Raw genomic sequence first — 19,234 nt, 5'->3', positions numbered from 1 at the left:
GTGGGGCCATCTCACAGCTCAGCTATTACATTTTCCCTAGAAAGAAATATGGAGTGAACAGCAGAATACAAACAAAAATAAGCATTTCTAGCAGACACATTTGTATTTTCTAAAAGGAATGTGCAAATCTAGAGAGTTTTAGGCACTGTATTCTTTTTATGAGTATCCTTGGTGGGTAACGTATACTGATTTTGTTCAATTTTTATTTCTTACTTGGATATAATATCCACCTATCAGCCATAGCATTAAACTAGCATGCCTAATATTGTGTAGGTCTCCTTCATGCCTCAGTCCACTGAGGTTTAGACTCCACAAGACCTAGTCTGAAGTGGTCCATTGGTGTCTGGCTCCAAGGCATTAACAGTAGATTCTTAATTGGGTTAACAAATAGCAGGGGCGGATTGGGAACTTAAAGTGGCCCTGGAAAAAAACTAAAAGTGGGCCCGTGTTGTAGGCAGGTCCAAACTGACAGAATTCAGGCCAACAGAAGCAGGCAGAGACAAGTAGGTGGGGCCAGCAACGCCGTAGAGCAGCACAAAATACTACTCCAGAAGAACCGAAGACCACCTGCTGGTCAGGTGCATAAGTACCTGATGCTCCTAAATTTATTAATGGCGAGAGCATCAGATCTTTATGCACTCAGCCGACAGCAAGGAGGCAGACTTGGGCAGCCCCCTAGGCATCGGCCCACCAGATAATTTCCCTGTAAGGTATATGGCCAGTCCACCTCTGACGAATAGATGATTACTTACCTGACTGATCCCACACTGCCACTTTGGTTCTCCCAGCAGGACTCTGCTTTTCTGGCGGCAGCAGTGACGTCACATGGGAAACATGTGACCAGTGCAGCCAATCACTGGCCTCTTCAGTCACCACTGAGGCCAGTAATTAACTTTAGTGTTTATGTGTTGTTGACGTGATGTCACCATTGCAGCTGAGAAATCAGAACCCTGTTAGGAGAACTGGGGCATCAGCACGGGATCTGTCAGGTAAGTAATCATGTATTCTTTATTAAAGGGCTTTCCCCTGAGTTGCCCATTTTCCTTTTAAAACCAGACAGCCCCTGTGAGTCCTGTAAGTTATGAGGTGGAGTCTCCATAGATCAGACTTGTTATCCAGCACAAACCACAGATGCTGGATTGCATTAAGGTATGGAGGCAAAGTTGACACCTAGAACTTTTGTCATGTTTTTCAAATTATCTCTGCACAACTTTTGCAGTGTGCCTTATCTAATAGGAAGAGGCTACTGCCATTAGGGAATATCACTCACATGAAGGGGCAGACTGGGAACTTAAGGGTTAACTGTCATGTTTTCATCAAAAAATCAATTTTAGCATATATAACTGCTGCAGCAGCATTATGCATAAAGCAATCTTTAGTTTCTTCACATACCACTGTTTTCCTTGAGTTTTTCCCTTAGGCAGTTTAAACATTTACAACATAAGGACCTTCTCAAGATGGCTCCTCTGCCAGTTCTCTGAGGCCAAAACTGCTTTCCCTCACATCCCATACACACTTGCTGTAGCCAGCAGCTCCCTGCCAGCCAATCAGATTGGATTACTGAGAGACACGCCTCCTCACTCTGAAGCCTAATGCAGGCATGCAGTGTGAAGGACCACCCCTCCGTCTTCCTGTCTTTTAAGCCGGAGACAGACAAGCCATAGCAACTGTCTTTTAAGGGAGCAGTGGAAAGGGACAGAGGACATTAATGAAAGCTGTTATTATAAGGTAATTACAGATCTTTTGACAATCATTGACAGACTAACTCAGGTATACATGCCTAGCTCTAATAAACTAGCAGATAAAAAAAATATGACATTTACCCTTTAAAGTAGTAGGCAAGGTCAACACAAGTAGGTGGGTCAGCACAGTGCAGCACAAAATATTGCCTCAGCAGAACCAAACACCACAGTACAAACTATTACTCCAGCAGCTAAAAATATCTTCCAAAAGTTGCCCTTCTGTGGTGGCCATCAATAAATGCCACATTCTGTCCTCCTCGTCCTCCAATTTTCTCAAAGATATGGAGCAAGTGGCTTAGGAGGTGAGATGCAGGCCACAGCACCAATGCAGCCCTACCTGCATCATGCTGCCTGGACAGCCCTAGTAATGACTCCTATAGTGCCCCCAGCAGTATGCTTCCCAAGTGTCCATGGAAATAAGAAAAAATAAAATGCCTCAGTCTTGTTCCAAGACACCATCTCCAGTGGAGGCCACAGGCCTCTTCCAGTCTGCAACCTGAGCAGCTTGCATCGCTGTGCTATTTGTATCATACAGTAGCTTGTGTCCAATTAGGATGAACAGCACAGCAGAGAGCCATAGGCTCCCATACCTGGCAGCAGTATTCAACTGTATCACCGTCCTGTGGACAGCAATACAATTGAATTCAGGAGGGCACCTGTGGCCGCCAGCCATGTACATAAGTACCTGATGCTCCCATTCCCAGCTGTAATTAAAGGGGTTGTCTCACTTCAGTAAGTGGCCCTTCTTTTTCAGGACCTCTGCAATTCGACTGGGCATGCTCTCAATCAACTTCTGGGCCAATTCCTGACTGATAGCAACCCATTCTTTCATAATCACTTCTTGGAGTTTGTCAGAATTAATGGGTTTTTGTTTGTCCACCCGCCTCTTGAGGATTGACCACAAGTTCTCAATGGGATTAAGATCTGGGGAGTTTCCAGGCCATAGACCCAAAATGTCAACGTTTTGGTCCCCGAGCCACTTAGTTATCACTTTTGCCTTATGGCACGGTGCTCCATCATGCTGGAAAATGCATTGTTCTTCACCAAACTGTTGTTGGATTGTTGGAAGAAGTTGCTGTTGGAGTGTGTTTTGGTACCATTCTTTATTCATGGCTGTGTTTTTGGGCAAAATTGTGAGTGAGCCCACTCCCTTGGATGAGAAGCAACCCACACATGAATGGTCTCAGGATGCTTTACTGTTGGCATGACACAGGACTGATGGTAGCGCTGACCTTTTCTTCTCCGGACAAGCCTTTTTCCAGATGCCCCAAACAAGAAAGAGGCTTCGTCGGAAAATATGACTTTGCCCCAGTCCTCAGCAGTCCATTCACCAAACTTTCTGCAGAAAATCAATCTGTCCCTGATGTTTTTTTTGGAGAGAAGTGGCTTCTTTGCTGCCCTTCTTGACACCAGGCCATCTTCCAAAAGTCTTCGCCTCACTGTGCGTGCAGATGCGCTCACACCTGCCTGCTGCCATTCCTGAGCAAGCTCTGCACTGGTGGCACTCCGATCCCACAGCTGAATCCTCTTTAGGAGACGATCCTGGCGCTTGCTGGACTTTCTTCGACGCCCTGAAGCCTTCTTAACAAGAATTGAACTCTTTCCTTGAAGTTCTTGATGATCCTATAAATTGTTGATTGAGGTGCAATCTTAGTAGCCACAATATCCTTGCCTGTGAAGCCATTTTTATGCAACGCAATGATGGCTGCACGCGTTTCTTTGCAGGTCACCATGGTTAACAATGGAAGAACAATGATTTCAAGCATCACCCTCCTTTTAACATGTCAAGTCTGCCATTTTAACCCAATCAGCCTGACATAATGATCTCCAGCCTTGTGCTCGTCAACATTCTCACCTGAGTTAACAAGACGATTACTGAAATGATCTCAGCAGGTCCTTTAATGACAGCAATGAAATGCAGTGGAAAGTTTTTTTTGGGATTAAGTTAATTTTCATGGCAAAGAAGGACTATGCAATTCATTTGATCACTCTTCATAACATTCTGGAGTATATGCAAATTGCTATTATAAAAACTTAAGCAGCAACTTTTCCAATTTCCAATATTTATGTAATTCTCAAAACTTTTGGCCACGACTGTATAATAATGCCAGAAGTCTGACTAATAAAACTGGTGAACTGGAATTAGTGATGTGTGAGGAGGACTATGACATAGTCGGAATAACTGAGACATGGCTGGATGATAGCTATGACTGGGCAGTTAATGTACAGGGGTACAGTCTGTTAGGAAGCCCACACTCCGGGAAGATATAAGTGAGGGACATGAACATGTGGAGTCACTGTGGGTAGAAATTCATGGAGGCAAAAACAATAATAAATTACTAATAGGAGTTTATTATAAGCCACCTAATATACCGGGGTCCATAGAAAATATGCTACTAAACGAGATAGACGAGGCGGCAAATCATGAGGTCATTATTATGGGGAACTTCAACTACCCAGATATAGATTGGGAAACTGGGAAACTGAAACCTGTGGATCTCATAAAGGAAACAAGTTCTTGACAATAACTAAAGACAATTACTTTTCCCAACTGGTTCAGGACCCGATTAGAGGGGCGGCCAAACTGGACCTAGTACTAACCAATAGACCTGACATTACAACAGATGTGCAGGTTGGGGGACACCTGGGGAATAGTGACCATAAAATAATAACTTTCCAATTGTCATTCAAAAGAGTGTTTCTTTAGGGAGGCACAAAAATATCAAACTTCAAAAAAGAAAAATTTGACCAGCTAAGAATGGCCATTGGCCTAACTACAGTAACTGGGACAAAGTCGTCAAAAATAAACATGCAGCCACAAAATGGATATTTTTAAAAGCATCCTAAACTGTAATTGTGAGAGGTACATGCCTTATGGTAATAAAAGGGCAAGGAACAAGTAAAAACCAATGTGGATAAATAGAAATGTAAAGGAAGCAATAAATGACAAAAAAAAGCATTTAAATCAGTAAACCAGGAAGATAGTGAGAAAGCCTTGTAAGACTTAGGGCTCATGCACATGGCCATATGTATTTTGCGGTGGACCCATTGAAGTGAATGGTTCCGCATACAGTCCGCAAAAGAAACAGAACGGACACTGAAAGAAAATATGTTCGTTTGCATGAGCCCTTATAGTTATTAGATTTCTGCAAAAGGGTTGTTGATCCAGGGAATCATTCTGATTACCTGATTGGAGTTGGGAAGGATTTTTTTCCCGTACAATGAGGAAAATTGGCTTCTACCTCACATGTTTTTTTTGCCTTAATCTGGATCAAGTTGTAGGATAACAGGCTGAACTGGATGGACATACTGTATGCATTTACTATGTTACTAGAAATATGGTGTTCAGAATGAGGTGAACCCAGGTGACACCAGGGAAGTATATCACCACCGTGGGTCAGCCACTCTGGGGGGGTCTTCATTAACCCCTTAGTGATCTGCCTATTTTGGACTTACTGACCAAGTGTTTTTCTTCCTTTTTTCATCATCGCCTTCCAAGAGCTATAACGTTTTAATTTTTTCGTCTATGTAGCTGTATAAGTAAGGCCTTGTTTTTTATGGGAAAAGTTGTAGTTTTTAATGGTATTTTGGGATATACATCATTTTCTGATTAACTTTTAATAACTCTTTCTGGGAGGAAGATGGGAAAAAACAGCAATACTGCCAATTAATGTTTACACTATAAATTATACGGCATTCATTTTTCGGTATAAATAACATAATATCTTTATTCTCTGGGTCAGTACAATTACAGCAATACCAAATACATATAGTTTTTTTTACGTTTTACTACTGTGCAATAAAACTCCTTTTTTAAAAAGGAAGAAAATCTTTTTGCATATCCGCTTCCCAAGATCCATAACTTTTTTTTCCTTTCTATGGAGTTGTTTGGGGGCTTGATTTTTGCAAGACGAGTTTGCATTTTCATTGGTATCATTTTGGGGTAAATTACACTTTTTGATCACTTGTTATTGCGTTTTTTCAGTGGCGACTAAGTATAAATTAGCAATTCTATTCAATTTTTTTTTATGGCCTTCACCATAGGGGATAATTAAGTTAATACTAGTCGTGACGTCACTGGGCCGGCGGTAAACAGTGAGAAGGCTGCGGCGCTGCTGGAGCGCCGCTGCCTTCTCAAACAGCTGATCGGCGGGGGTCCTGGGCGTCAGACCCCCACCGATCAGATGCTGATGATCTATCCAGAGGATAGATCATCAATTTAAACAAAGTTCAGAACCCCTTTAATCTTGGATAACCCTTTTAATGAAAAAAACATATAATCATAAACGTGGAGAGTCATGTCTTCCATTCTGCATTGACTGGGAATGTTTTGTCCCACACATACTGGGCAACTCAATGGGGATGGGGCCTTATATCTGATGTTTTGGGCACCTCCACACTGAGCTGATTTAAATACTTTAATACAGATTTGATTTATAACAATTCCTACATAGCCTAGACCAGGGATCAGCAACCTCCGCCACTCTAGCTGTTCAGAAACTACAACTCCCAGAATGCTTCATTAACTTCTATAGAAGTTAGAAGAACAGCGAGCATGTTTGCATGCAAGTTGTAATTTCACAGCAGCTGTAATGCCTAATGTTGCTGATCCCTGCCCTTGACACTTATTGTCTGATGCAGTAACATAACACTTGGGCTATGTCCACATGGGATGTAATTCGAACGGAAAAAAACATCATTGATTCTCCAATGGAATTTTCAGCAAAATTGTCATGGATTTGACAATGGTTTGACCCTATGCATTGTAAAGGGTGAAAATCTGCAACGTGAAAGGGGTGCAAATCTGCTGATTTAAAGGGCATCTATCAGCACATTGAACTATGTCAAAAAGTCAGCCGCTGTCCATCCACGCTTGTAAGAAGAGTCCCAGTATGTCTCTGGCATGTTCCATCATTCCTCTGAAAAAAAGGCTTTTTACAATATACAAATTATTCTCTAGGTGCAACAAGGGTGGTGCAGTTGCGCCTCATTACACGCAGAGGCTCCCCTCCCTGTCTTCTATGCCGCGCCCTCACCATTGTGATGGGACTCTTTTTACAAGCTGGTATGGACAGCTGCCTACCATTTGACAAAGTGGTATGTTGTGAAAATCTCATCCACTTGCTGCTACTGTAATATGCAGCAGATTTTCCATCCACAAATGCGGTACGTCTACACTAGAGATCAGTGAATCGAAGCTGACAAAGTGAAATTTGATCCGAATTTCAGGAAAAATTTGATTCGCAACAAATGCAAATTTCCTTGCGCTTCATGGTAACGAATCACAATTTTTCCTAAAATTGCTGCTGCACGTGTGAGAACAGAGACGGTTGAGGAGGACATTAACAATCTGCAGACAGTATTCAATGATGTCGATTCAGCTGATCGCACTTGGGAGCCGGGTGACGAAGGGGCTTCATCTTCATCAGGAGAAGAGGGTGGAAGCTTGCCCGTGAGGCAGCAGCAGAGCCAGCAAGACGCTAGCGTGGCCAGGAGTCAGCATGGTGGCAGCAGTGGGAGGTCGGGAACAAAACAGGCCCGGGGTAGACCACCCACTTTGCGGGAGCCTACCTGCCCGGTAAGTAGTGGTGCAGGGGTTCATGGAGGCAGCGGCGGTAGCAGTCATTCAGTGCGTAGTGTTGGGGGTAAAATCACCTACTCGGCGGTGTGGCAATTTTTTGTTAAGCCGCCGGAGGAGGTGAACGTGGCCATATGTAGAATCTGTGAGCAGAAGGTGAAGCATGGCCAGGGTGCCAATGTTGGCACTACGGCCCTGCGTCAACATATGCAGCGTCGCCATACAGTGGCCTGGGAGAACCGTGGCTCTAATGTGGTGGTTCAGCCTGCCGCAGCAACTGCTGCTTCACCCAGTGGCACGCACCCGATTTCAGGCAGTCAAGGCTCCACCACCTCAGCCGAAGGGAGCTGTCTGTCCTTCCCATCATCTGCTGGTCCTGATGCTCCTGCACCTCCTACTCCTTGTCAGTCATTCCGTCAGCAATTGATCAGTGAAGTGATTACCAAGAGACAACTGTATGCGTGCACTCATCCAACGGCGCAAAAGCTGAATGTGCTCCTGTCCAAGTTGCTGGTGCTGCAGTCCCTCACCACAAGTGGTGGACTCTGCACCTTTCAGAGAACTGATGGCTTGTGCTGAGCCAAAGTGTAGAGTCCCAAGCTGTCATTTCTTTGCCAAAAAGGCAGTACCAGCCCTGCACACACATGTAGAACAGAAGGTGGGCCAGTCCTTGAGCCTGTCAGTGTGTGCCAAAGTGCACCTGCAGCGCCGACGTGTGTAGCTGTAACTACGGTCAGGGACAATACACGTCCTTTACGGCCCACTGGGTGAATGTGGTTCCTGCACAGCCACACCAGCTACTTGGCCAGGTGACGCAGCTTCCACCTCCACGTTCTCACACTGTTGGTTCTGCGACAATGTCAGCCTCTGCCTCCTCATCCTCCACCGTGTCCTAAGCCTCCACTGCAAGGACAATTCACAGTGCCCCTCCAGCATACCACATGTGCAGGGCACGTCGGTGTCACACTGTTCTGCACATGGGGAGGAGCTGCTCAGTGTCCATTTCAGCAAGAAATTTAATCTTGGCTTTCTCCGCGACAACTGAAAATCGGAAACATGGTGACCGACAACGAAAAGAACATTGTGTCGGCTCTGAGTCAAGGAGGGCTAAGTCATGCGCCCTGCATGGCACACGTGTTCAATCTGGTTGTCAAGCGGTTCCTGAAGTATTCTACCCATCTGCAAGACATCCTAAAAATGGCCAGGAAACTTTGCATGCACTTCAGCCACTCGTACACCGCAAAGAACACCCTCCTTGAGCCGCAGCGGCAAAACGGCATCCCCCAACATAGGCTGATATGCGACGTTTCCACCCGTTGGAATTCCACCTTCCATATGTTGGACCGACTATATGAACAGAGAAAGGCCATAAATTGGCCATTTCCTGATGATCCAAGCGGACAGGGGTACTCCCCTGTGTAACTTCGATGTCAGCCAGTGGCAGCTCATGCGTGACACCTGCAGTTTGCTCAGGCCCTTTGAGGAAGCCACCTTATTTGTCAGGACTACGGGATGAATGTCATTCCACTGCTTCATATCGGGGAACAGATTCTGGTAAATCTGGATAGTCAGGGGACTTGAGATGTGGCGCCTAGATCTCAGGCCACATCAGCCCTGTGGGGGCTGAACTGGAGGAGGAGGAGGACATTGGAGCACAAGCAATGTGTAGCGAAATGGGTGTTTTTTCTACACAGGGGACAGTAGAGGAGGAGAAGGAGCAGCCAGAGGAGCTACAGGGCAATGAGGAGTACGAGGCAGAGGACCCAGACACACCGTGGCAGTATGCAGTGGAGATGGAGGCAGGGAGTCCCTCCGAGTCACTTGCGCAAATGGCCTGCTGTATGCTCACTTGCTTGGGTAGTGACAGCAGAATTGTCACCATTCGGGCAGAGGAATGACTTCTGGCTCTCCTCCTTGTTGGACCCTCGCTACTGGTCCAAAATGGGGGCCTTTTTTACACCCGCTGAGAGGGAGGACAAACTGAACTACTATAGAGACAGCCTATGTAGTCAGTTGGCAGCTTCCTATCTGCGCCATCGCCCATCCTCTCGCAGGGGTAACCGGGGGGGCCCTCTGCGCTCGCGTTCCACAGCCATGGCTGCTGGGAAGGGATGGGGTGGCTGGAGCAGTACCAGCTCCATCAGCAGCAGCCTGAGTCTAGAGTGGCTGATGAGCAGCTTTCTTCCCCGCCTAGTGAAGAAACTACTCACCAGCAGCAGCATCTAGACCTGGAGCAGAACCTGAACCAGCAGGTGGTGGCATACTTGGAGTGCACCCTGCCAGCCGTCATTGAAGATCCGCTGGACTACTTGGCAGCTGCAAACTGGATTTGTGGCCACAACTGGCCGAGTTTGCCCTGGAAAAGCTGCCCTGCCCGGGCCAGTAGTGTGGCATCAGAGCGGGTGTTTTTAGTGCGGCCGGGGCCATGGTTACCCCAAGAAGAACTGTGGAGAGACTGACCTTTGTCAAGATGAATCAGGCGTGGATCAGCCAGGATTTCCACCCACCAATTCCTTATGCCTCAGACTAGATCATCCATGGTGCCACACCAACATGTCACGGATGTAGTAGGGGAGAACACCAAGAGACAACAAGAAGGAAGAGAAAATACACTAGGCCTCACCGCTAGGGAAGGAAAAGGGTCACCACCTATAAAACCCTGCTCCTGGCCTTAACTCCTATCTGTATGGGCACCTCTCGATGGTAGAGATGCCCATACACAGGAACCTGGAAAACCCTGGTAACCCACGGATGCCCTAAAAGTAATGACAGGGCAGAGACAACCCATTCCTTCCCATGTGAGGAAAGGAGCGTCTCTCTGAGGCCTAGTAAACAACCGGGGGGAGGGGAAATACAAAACACAACAAGCGGAACACTTAACTTCTGAGGATGATGGATGAACAGGACTTCAACAAGAACCACACTCCAGCTCTTCCAAAACCATATGAAGCTATCCAGAGCAAGGAGTGATGGGTAAAGTCAGACTAAATAGGAAGAGGTAAAGGTCACATGATCCACACCTGAACAGGAGGTGTGGACATACCGGCAACACACAGACAAAGTGAAATAAAAAGAGGCTGTCAGATCACTCATGTGCAGTTAGTCTTTCAGACCTTCTAACACCTGTCACAGGTGTGACACAACACTTTGACAAAAGAGACAGGTTTGTTCTGGCTACATGACTCAGATACTATTCAGATGCTGCCACCCACCTGATGCCACACACATCTGACGCCAAGTGCTCCTTCTTTCACCCAACATCTTCAGAGGGTACTGGTATTGCCATCCACCTTTACACTATGCGACCTTGCCACTCTGTGGCCTCCTGATGCTGCTGCCACCTCCAGACTCTGTCATTGTGCCACCGCCAAACTCTGTCATTATGCCACTCTGTGGTCTCCTCATGCTGCGGCCACATCCACACTCTGTCACTGTGCCACTCTGCGGCCTCCTCATGCTGTCGCCACCTCCAGACTCTGTCACTCTGCGGCCTCCTAATGCTGCCGCCACCTCCAGACTCTGTCATTGTGCCGCTCTGTGGTCTCCTCATGCTACTGCCACCTCCAGACTTTGTCATTGGGCCACTCTGCAGCCTCCTGATGCTGTCACCACCTGTAGACTCTGTAATTGTGCCACTTTGCGGCCTCCTCATGCTGCTGCCACCTCCACAGTATGTCACCTTGCCACTCTGTGGCCTCCTGATGCTGCTGCCACCTCCAGACTCTGTCATTGTGCCGCTCTGTGGTCTCCTCATGCTGCTGCCACCTCCAGACTCTGTCATTGTGCTGCTCTGTGTCCTCCTCATGCTGCTTCCACCTCACCACTATGTCATAGGGCCACTCTGTGGACCTCTCATGCTGTTCCCACCCTCCCCACTTCATGACTGGACCACTATTTTGCCTTTCGGCCTGGCTGACAACATCATTTATTTGACCCTTCTTCTGATCTGTCAGAAGGAAGGAAAAATGAGACGCACAACGGATTCTGTCTGTGTGGCAGCTGTAAGGCCTGTATGTACCATCAGAATTGGCTTGTGATTTGGTAGCCAAAAGCAGGAGTGGGTACAAACACAGAAGACATGCAAATATTCCATTCACGTGTCATCTCTGTTTTGGATCCACACCTGTTTTTTTTGGGCATTAGCAATACTGATGGATTACTGACCAAATGCTGACCGAGTGAAGGCGGATGCTCCACAGACAGGATCCGTTTTTTGTGGGTTATTGTTCTGATGGATCAGAGGAAGGGTTAAATAATCAGTGACGTCAATACAAACTTACTGCTGATATGCTCTCCACTCTGTCGGGGGGCTCTACTCATAAAAGCATTTAATAGAACAGGTTCTGGAGACATCTATGTGGAATCTGCTGACGACGGTGTAAAAGGAGTGCGCTTCTTCTTGGCGCTAATGTCGACCTGTAAGGCCTCATGCACACGACCGTTGTGTGCATCCGCGTCCGTTCCGTCATTTTTCACAGTTTAGCAGAGGTCCCATTCATTTCTATGGAGCTGTGAAAAATAACTAATAGTCCTCCATTTTTTCTCTGCGTCCGTGATTCCAGTCCGTCAAAAAAATATAGCCTGTCCTATTATTGTAAGTGGAAAACGGAGGACGGACCCATTCAAGTCAATGGGTCCGTCAAAAAAAACGGATGCACAACTGGTATGTCATCCGCGTCTGTGTCCCTTTTTTTCTACAAGACCTTGGTGCAATAAAATTTACACTTTTCATTAACCTTTTTTTTCCCCTGTCAGACACGGACACGGACCACTGAAGCCAAATCACTGACAGTGAAAAAACTGTTGTGTGCATGAGGCCTAAGGCTGAGTTCACACTTGAGTTATTTGGTCAGTTTTGGACCCGTGACTGCCCAAATAAGTGAAGTGTGCAGTGATTCTAAGGCCCCTTTCACACGAGCATGACGGATTAGGTCTGGATGCGTTCAGGGTGCGTTCAGTGAAACTCGCACTATTTTGCAAGCAAGTTCAGTCAGTTTTGTCTGTGATTGCATTCAGTTGTTTAGTTTTTTCCACGTGGGTGCAATGCATTTTGATGCGTTTTTCACACGCGTGATAAAAAACTGAAGGTTTACAAACAACATCTCTTAGCAACCATCAGTAAAAATGCATCGCACCCGCACTTGATTGCGGATACAATGCGTTTTTCACGCAGCCCCATTCACTTCTATGGGGCCAGGGCTGCGTGAAAAGCGCAGAATAAAGAACATGCTGCGATTTTCACGCAACACAGAACTGATGCGTGAAAAACAACGCTCATGTACGCAGACCCTTTAAAATGAATGGGTCAGGATTAAGTGCGGGTGCCATGCGTTCACGTCACGCATTGCACCCGTGCGGAAAACTCGCTCGTGTGAAAGGGGCCTAATGCCTCATTCACACATCAGTGTTCTGTCAGTGATTTACATCAGTGATATTCAGCCAAAACCAGGTGCGGCTCTAAAGACAGAACAGGTGCAGATCTTTCTCTTATAACTCATGTCTGTGGAGGCTCCAATCCAGGTTTTGGCTCACAATCACTGATGGAAATCACTGACTGAACACTCACAGTGTGAATGAGGCATAAGAGCGACGCCTGTCATCTGCATGTCATACTGACTTACAATATTATTTCACTACCACATTAGACTCCCTATGTGTGTTACTGCAAATCACAGTGTTCTGCACTGCTGTAAAGGCTCTCTGCAGCAAGGAAATAGTCGTTTTTTAATTCACCGCAAATATATTCGGACCGGACCGAAGTTCTCAAAAAAATTCGGCGAACCGGCGACTCGAATTTTTGAAAAATTCACTCATCTCTAGTCTACACATACCCATATTAATTAACAAGAAAATGAAACTTCACCAACAATTTGAAAGTTTCCTTAATTTTCATTGCATTATTAAAAGACTGAATAGGTGCTCTGTCCAGCACATTAAGGCTGGGTTCACACGGGCGTTGCAGGAAAATGTGCGGGTGCGTTGCGGGAACACCCGCGATTTTTCCGCGCGAGTGCAAAACATTGTAATGTGTTTTGCACTCGCGTGAGAAAAACCACGCATGTTTGGTACCCAAACCCGAACTTTTTCACAGAAGTTCGGGCTTGGGATCGGTGTTCTGTAGATTGTATTATTTCCCCTTATAACATAGTTATAAGGGAAAATAATAGCATTCTGAATACAGACTGCATAGTAAACTAGCGCTGGAGGGGTTAAAAATAAAATAAAAATTTAACTCACCTTAGTCCACTTGATCGCGTAGCCCGGCATCTCCTTCTGTCTCCTTTGCTGAACAGGACCTGTGGTGATGTCACTCCGGTCATCACATGATCCATCACCATGGTAAAAGATCATGTGATGGATCATGTGATGACCGGAGTGACGTCACCAAAGGTCCTTTACCTGTAATTAATGCTCACCACAGGTCCTGTTCAGCAAAGGAGACAGAAGGAGATGCAGGGCCGCGATCAAGTGGACTAAGGTGAGTTAAATTATTTTTAATATTTTTTTAACCCCTCCAGCACTGTTTTACTATGCATTCTGTATTCAGAATGCTAATATTTTCCCTTATAACCATGTTATAAGGGAAAATAATAATGATCGGGTCTCCATCCCGATCGTCTCCTAGCAACCGTGCGTGAAAATCGCACCGCATCCGCACTTGCATGCGGATGCTTGCGATTTTCACGCAACCCCATTCATTTCTATGGGGCCTGCGTTACGTGAAAAATGCAGAATATAGAGCATGCTGCGATTTTCACGCAACGCACAAGTGATGCGTGAAAATCACCGCTCATGTGAACAGCCCCATAGAAATGAATGGGTCGGTATTCAGTGCGGGTGCAATGCGTTCACCTCACACATCGCATCCGCGCTGAAAACTCGCCCGTGTGAAAGGGGCCTAATAGAACACATGAATAGTCCACAGTATTCCTTTGACATGGTGGTCTGATTCCTGAGGATCAATACATCAGTCTGCAGGATGCAAATATATTCAAATGTTACAATTAAATTGTGATAATTTAGAATTCTTGAAATGTACCAGATTATTAAGAATTCCTGAACTGCAAATGCCCTGCCATGATGGTGTGCTAAATTTACAACAGGACAACAGTCAGGAGGTGGTAATACAGCAGTAGTTCAATTGGCTGCTTACAGAGACAACCGGTAACTACTAGGTAAGTAATATACAATTATAGACAACCTCTTAAAAATGTAACTGCATTTAAAATATTATACCTGCATGTGCACCTGCAAAGTGGCCTCCTAAATAAGACATACTTGCAAACTCTCCCGAAACATCTGGAAGGCCCACACAAAAAGACCCTCTGAAAAGTTGGCAAATCTCCTGAGTCTCCCAGCGCCTCCCAGAGGGCTGCTCTAATTGTGTGTGGCGCCAGGATTTGAGACCTCAGAAGCCGTCCCAATGCCTAAACACACAATAGGCATGGGGGGTGGGGCAAGGAAGTGGCAGTAAATCAGTAAAGAGATGGAGTGTATTAAAAAAGAGGCATGCTGTGTGAAATCGGCAGGGCTATGGCATGAAAAAAAAATTGGTGCTGCCCACACTGCAACCTCTACCCTTCCAGATCACTAATCTGGAAAGTTGACAAGTAAGTGGTCCTATCACCTAATTTTATTTAACTCCTTAATTCCAAATGAGGTAGAACTGGAAAGAAAACTTCAATTCCACCATGATTTTATGGTGGTCTCCTATAAGGTAAAACTGACCTATTACCCTCATTCTCCGGATCAATATAATTACAGCCATACCACATTTTTATAGTTTTTCTTGTGTTTTATTACAAAAAAAATAAAAATAAAACTTGTTTGTTTTTATTGCTTTGCCATATTCTGACCCCCCATAACGTTTTATATTTACATCTACATAGATGTGAAAGGCCTCTTTCACACGGGCGTTGCGGGAAAATGTGCGGGTGCGGGAACATGCACGATTTTTCCGCGCAAGTGCAAAACATTGTAATGCGTTTTACACTCGCATGAGAAAAATCGGCATGTTTGGTACCCAAACCCGAACTTCTTCACAGAAGTTCGGGATTGGGATCGGTGTTCTGTAGATTGTATTATTTTCCCTTATAACCTGGTTATAAGGGAAAATAATAGCATTCTGAATACAGAATGCATAGTACAATAGCGCTGGAGGGGTTAAAAAAATAAAATAAAATTTAACTCACCTTAATCCACTTGATCGCGCAGCCGGCATCTCTTCTGTCTTCTTTCTTTGCTGTGTGCAGGAACAGGACCTGTAGTGACGTCACTCCGGTCATCACATGGTCCATCACATGATCCATCACCATGGTAAAAGATCATGTGATGGATCATGTGATGACCGGAGTGACGTCACCACAGGTCCTGTTCCTGCACACAGCAAAGAAAGAAGACAGAAGAGATGCCGGCTGCGCGATCAAGTGGATTAAGGTGAGTTAAATTATTTTTAATTTTTTTAACCCCTCCAGCGCTATTTTACTATGCATTTTGTATTCAGAATGCTATTATTTTCCCTTATAACCATGTTATAAGGGAAAATAATAATGATCGGGTCTCCATCCCGATCGTCTCCTAGCAACCGTGCGTGAAAATCGCACCGCATCCGCACTTGCATGCGGATGCTTGCGATTTTCACGCAACCCCATTCATTTCTATGGGGCCTGCGTTACGTGAAAAACGCACAAAATAGAGCATGCTGCGATTTTCACGCAACGCACAAGTGATGCGTAAAAATCACAGCTCATGTGAACAGCCCCATAGAAATTAATGGGTTGGAATTCAGTGCGGGTGCAATGCGTTCAACTCACGCATCGCATCCGCGCGGAATACTCGCCCGTGTGAAAGGGGCCTAAGAGTTCATTTTTTTACAGCGCAATCTGTAGTTTTTATTAATATAGTCTTGGAATGTCTATGACTGTTTGATTACTTTTAATTCAATGTAATACCTATGACTTTTTAGTGTTATTTATTTTTAATATGGACAAAGGGGGTGATTTGAAGGCTGTGATGGGCATTATCGCTGGTCAAGAACAATGTCTCCAGGTGTCTGTTGTGTAAAGCAGCAGACACCCGGCGGCTATGGCAGAAATATTTAAAGTGCGGACAACAATTGTACAAGTAATCAAATCAATCAAATTGGTTCACAGATTATGTGCTGCTTGAGCTTCACTTAGGCCCCTTTCACACAGGCGAGTATTTCGCGCGGATGCGATGCATGAGTTGAACGCATTGCACCCGCACTGAATCATGACCAATTCATTTCTATGGGGCTGTGCACACGAGCGGTGATTTTCACGCATCACTTGTGCGTTGCGTGAAAATCGCAGCATGCTCCTCTTTGTGTGTTTTTCACGTAACACAGGCCCCATAGAAAAGAATGGGGTTGCGTGAAAATCGCAAGCATCCACAAGCAAGTGCGGATGCGGTGCGATTTTCACGCACGGTTGCTAGGAGACGATCGGGATGGAGACCCGATCATTATTATTTTCCCTTATAACATGGTTATAAGGGAAAATAATAGCATTCTGAATACAGAATGCATACTACAATAGCGCTGGAGGGGTTAAAAATAAATAAATAATAATTTAACTCACCTTAATCCACTTGATCGCGCAGCCCGGCTTCTCTTCTGTCTTCTTCTTTGCTGTGTGCAGGAAAATGACCTGTGGTGACGTCACTCCGGTCATCACATGATCCATCACCAAGGTAAAAGATCATGTGACGGACCATGTGATGACCGGAATGACGTCACCACAGGTCCTTTTCCTGCCCACAGCAAAGAAGAAGACAGAAGAGAAGCCGGGCTGCGCGATCAAGTGGATTAAGGTGAGTTAAATTTTTATTTATTTTTTTTAACCCCTCCAGCGCTATTGTAGTAGGCATTCTGTATTCAGAATGCTATTATTTTCCCTTATAACCATGTTATAAGGGAAAATAATACAATCTACAGAACACCGATCCCAAACATGGGTACCAAACATGCCGATTTTTCTCACGAGCGTGCAAAACGCATTACAATGTTTTGCACTCGCGAGGAAAAATCGCGCATGTTCCCGCAACGCACCCGCACCTTTTCCCGCAACGCCCGTGTGAAAGAGGCCTTAATGTGGGTTTATACTGCTCTCTGAATTCAAAGAAAGCTGCAATTTAATCATTTAAAGGAGTTTTCTGGCAATCAGTTAGGTTATATCACTATGATATACAATGCCTTAAAATACTGTGTGTGGGAGGTGGGGTCTAACATTTGAATGCCCAAAAACACACAAAAAAAGAAGCATCTTGATTGGCAAATGGCGTAGTGTAATTACAAATACTCCCTTTTAAACAGCTGATCAATGGGGTGCTGGGGGTCAAACCCCTGCCGATTAGATATTGATGACCTATCCTGACAATGTCATCAATATAAATGGCAGGACAACCCCTTTAACTTCAAGCTCTGTCTTTAACCTCAGCAGTAAGCTTATCGTGGGAACAGGGCGTATACAGCATCAAAATTAATTTACTAAATATGTCAAGCTCAAGGGATAATGAGATTTATGCTGAGATGATGGAACCTTTATTGAGGGATCTAACAAGTTCATGGACACAACTTTTATAAGGTGTCCAAATACATGTATTTACTATAGTTTAGTTAAACCTCTGTGACAGCCACTCGAAGGTGGATTCAAAAGTAGTCTTCTTATGGGTGGTCTCAAAACAGATGGCAGTATGCATAATATAGGGTAGAACTGAAAATATGTTACATGAATCTGCTCTGGATAAAGTGGTGGTCTTCTCAAAGAGGTGGTCTATTCAAGAGGTTTCACTGTGTTTTGACTGATAAATGCTTTGCATGAGTGCACATATTAGGAGGCATTCTACTAGATATACATTATAATATGGAGAGAACTTGATCATATTGAACTCCAGTAAGAGGCAGATGTCTACAGTTATGTACATAATTATAGAAAACTGGTAAACAAACAAAGAGCTTTCAAGTAGTATACTTCCTCGGGCCCTAAAACATGAACTACGATATATAGAACTGCTTCTACACACATTTTGCCACTGGGACATAAAGTCCAAAAAGCCTCTAAATCATTAGTTATATAAACAGGATTCTGTAATGTTGTCAGTTGTCACATTAGCTACTATCACCTTAAATTTGTCTCACAGGGTCCTACATTTCCCCATACAATTGGAAATGTAACCTAGCAGCAATGCCTCCAACATTCAATTCTTACCTTTTTAATGTTATAGATACGGATCAGTACTCCTTTGCCTCTTTCATTTAGTATCATGAGCTTTTCAGCCAGTTTGTGTTGGTATGTTGAACCCAAAGCCATCTTATGCTGCCAGACGATAGGGGTCTCTGAGTAATCCGATAAACAACTATAAGTCCAGTGATCACTGCAGTCGGCACCTGCCCGGACACATATATAATAGATTCACTGAGAATCCACAAGAGTGCTAATGGCCAGTGAACATCTGTGAAGCAACTTCTCCTTCCTATATGAAATTCCGCACTTGTGATAGAGGTATGAGCACATAACACTAGAGACGCCCACAGATATTTAGGCTGAAACACACAAAATATAGAAGCTGAGGTAGTGCTTCTTCATCAAGCCCACTTCCTCTTTGTGTCTGGCCAATTGTGCTGCATCTTCTGTAAAACTTTTTAAGCTTCCTGATCTAGAGCTGTGTGGTTTATGTTGCCTTCTTCCCTGATCTAGTGATTTGCAACATGAAAATAGTTTATTTTCTAGAATAATCACAGTTGCAATTAACGTAGTAACATAGTAACATATTTTATAAGACTGAAAAAAGACATCTGTCCATCCAGTTCAGCCTGTTATCCTGCAAGTTAATCCAAAGAAAGGCAAAAAAAAAAAACTGTGAGGTAGAAGCCAATTTTCCCCACTTAAGGGGA

General features: G+C 44.8%; 1 protein-coding gene across 1 annotated transcript in view; it reads right to left on the bottom strand.

Annotated features, from left to right (window-relative positions):
* NCKAP1L (NCK associated protein 1 like) overlaps positions 1 to 18,863 on the bottom strand; it is a 341,608-nt gene extending 322,745 nt beyond the window's left edge. Inside the window, exon 1 of the mRNA XM_040425859.1 lies at positions 18,549 to 18,863. Within this exon, the coding sequence (XP_040281793.1) occupies positions 18,549 to 18,650 (102 nt within the window). The 5' untranslated portion in view covers positions 18,651 to 18,863. The remainder of the gene's footprint in view (positions 1 to 18,548) is intronic.
* Between the last annotated feature and the right edge of the window lie 371 nt (positions 18,864 to 19,234).

This window comes from Bufo bufo, chromosome 3 (genome assembly GCF_905171765.1).
Source record: "Bufo bufo chromosome 3, aBufBuf1.1, whole genome shotgun sequence".
NCBI classification, from domain to species: Eukaryota; Metazoa; Chordata; class Amphibia; order Anura; family Bufonidae; genus Bufo; species Bufo bufo.
The sequence above is the reverse complement of the archived record's forward strand: the minus strand, read 5'-3'. Positions and strand labels throughout refer to the sequence as shown.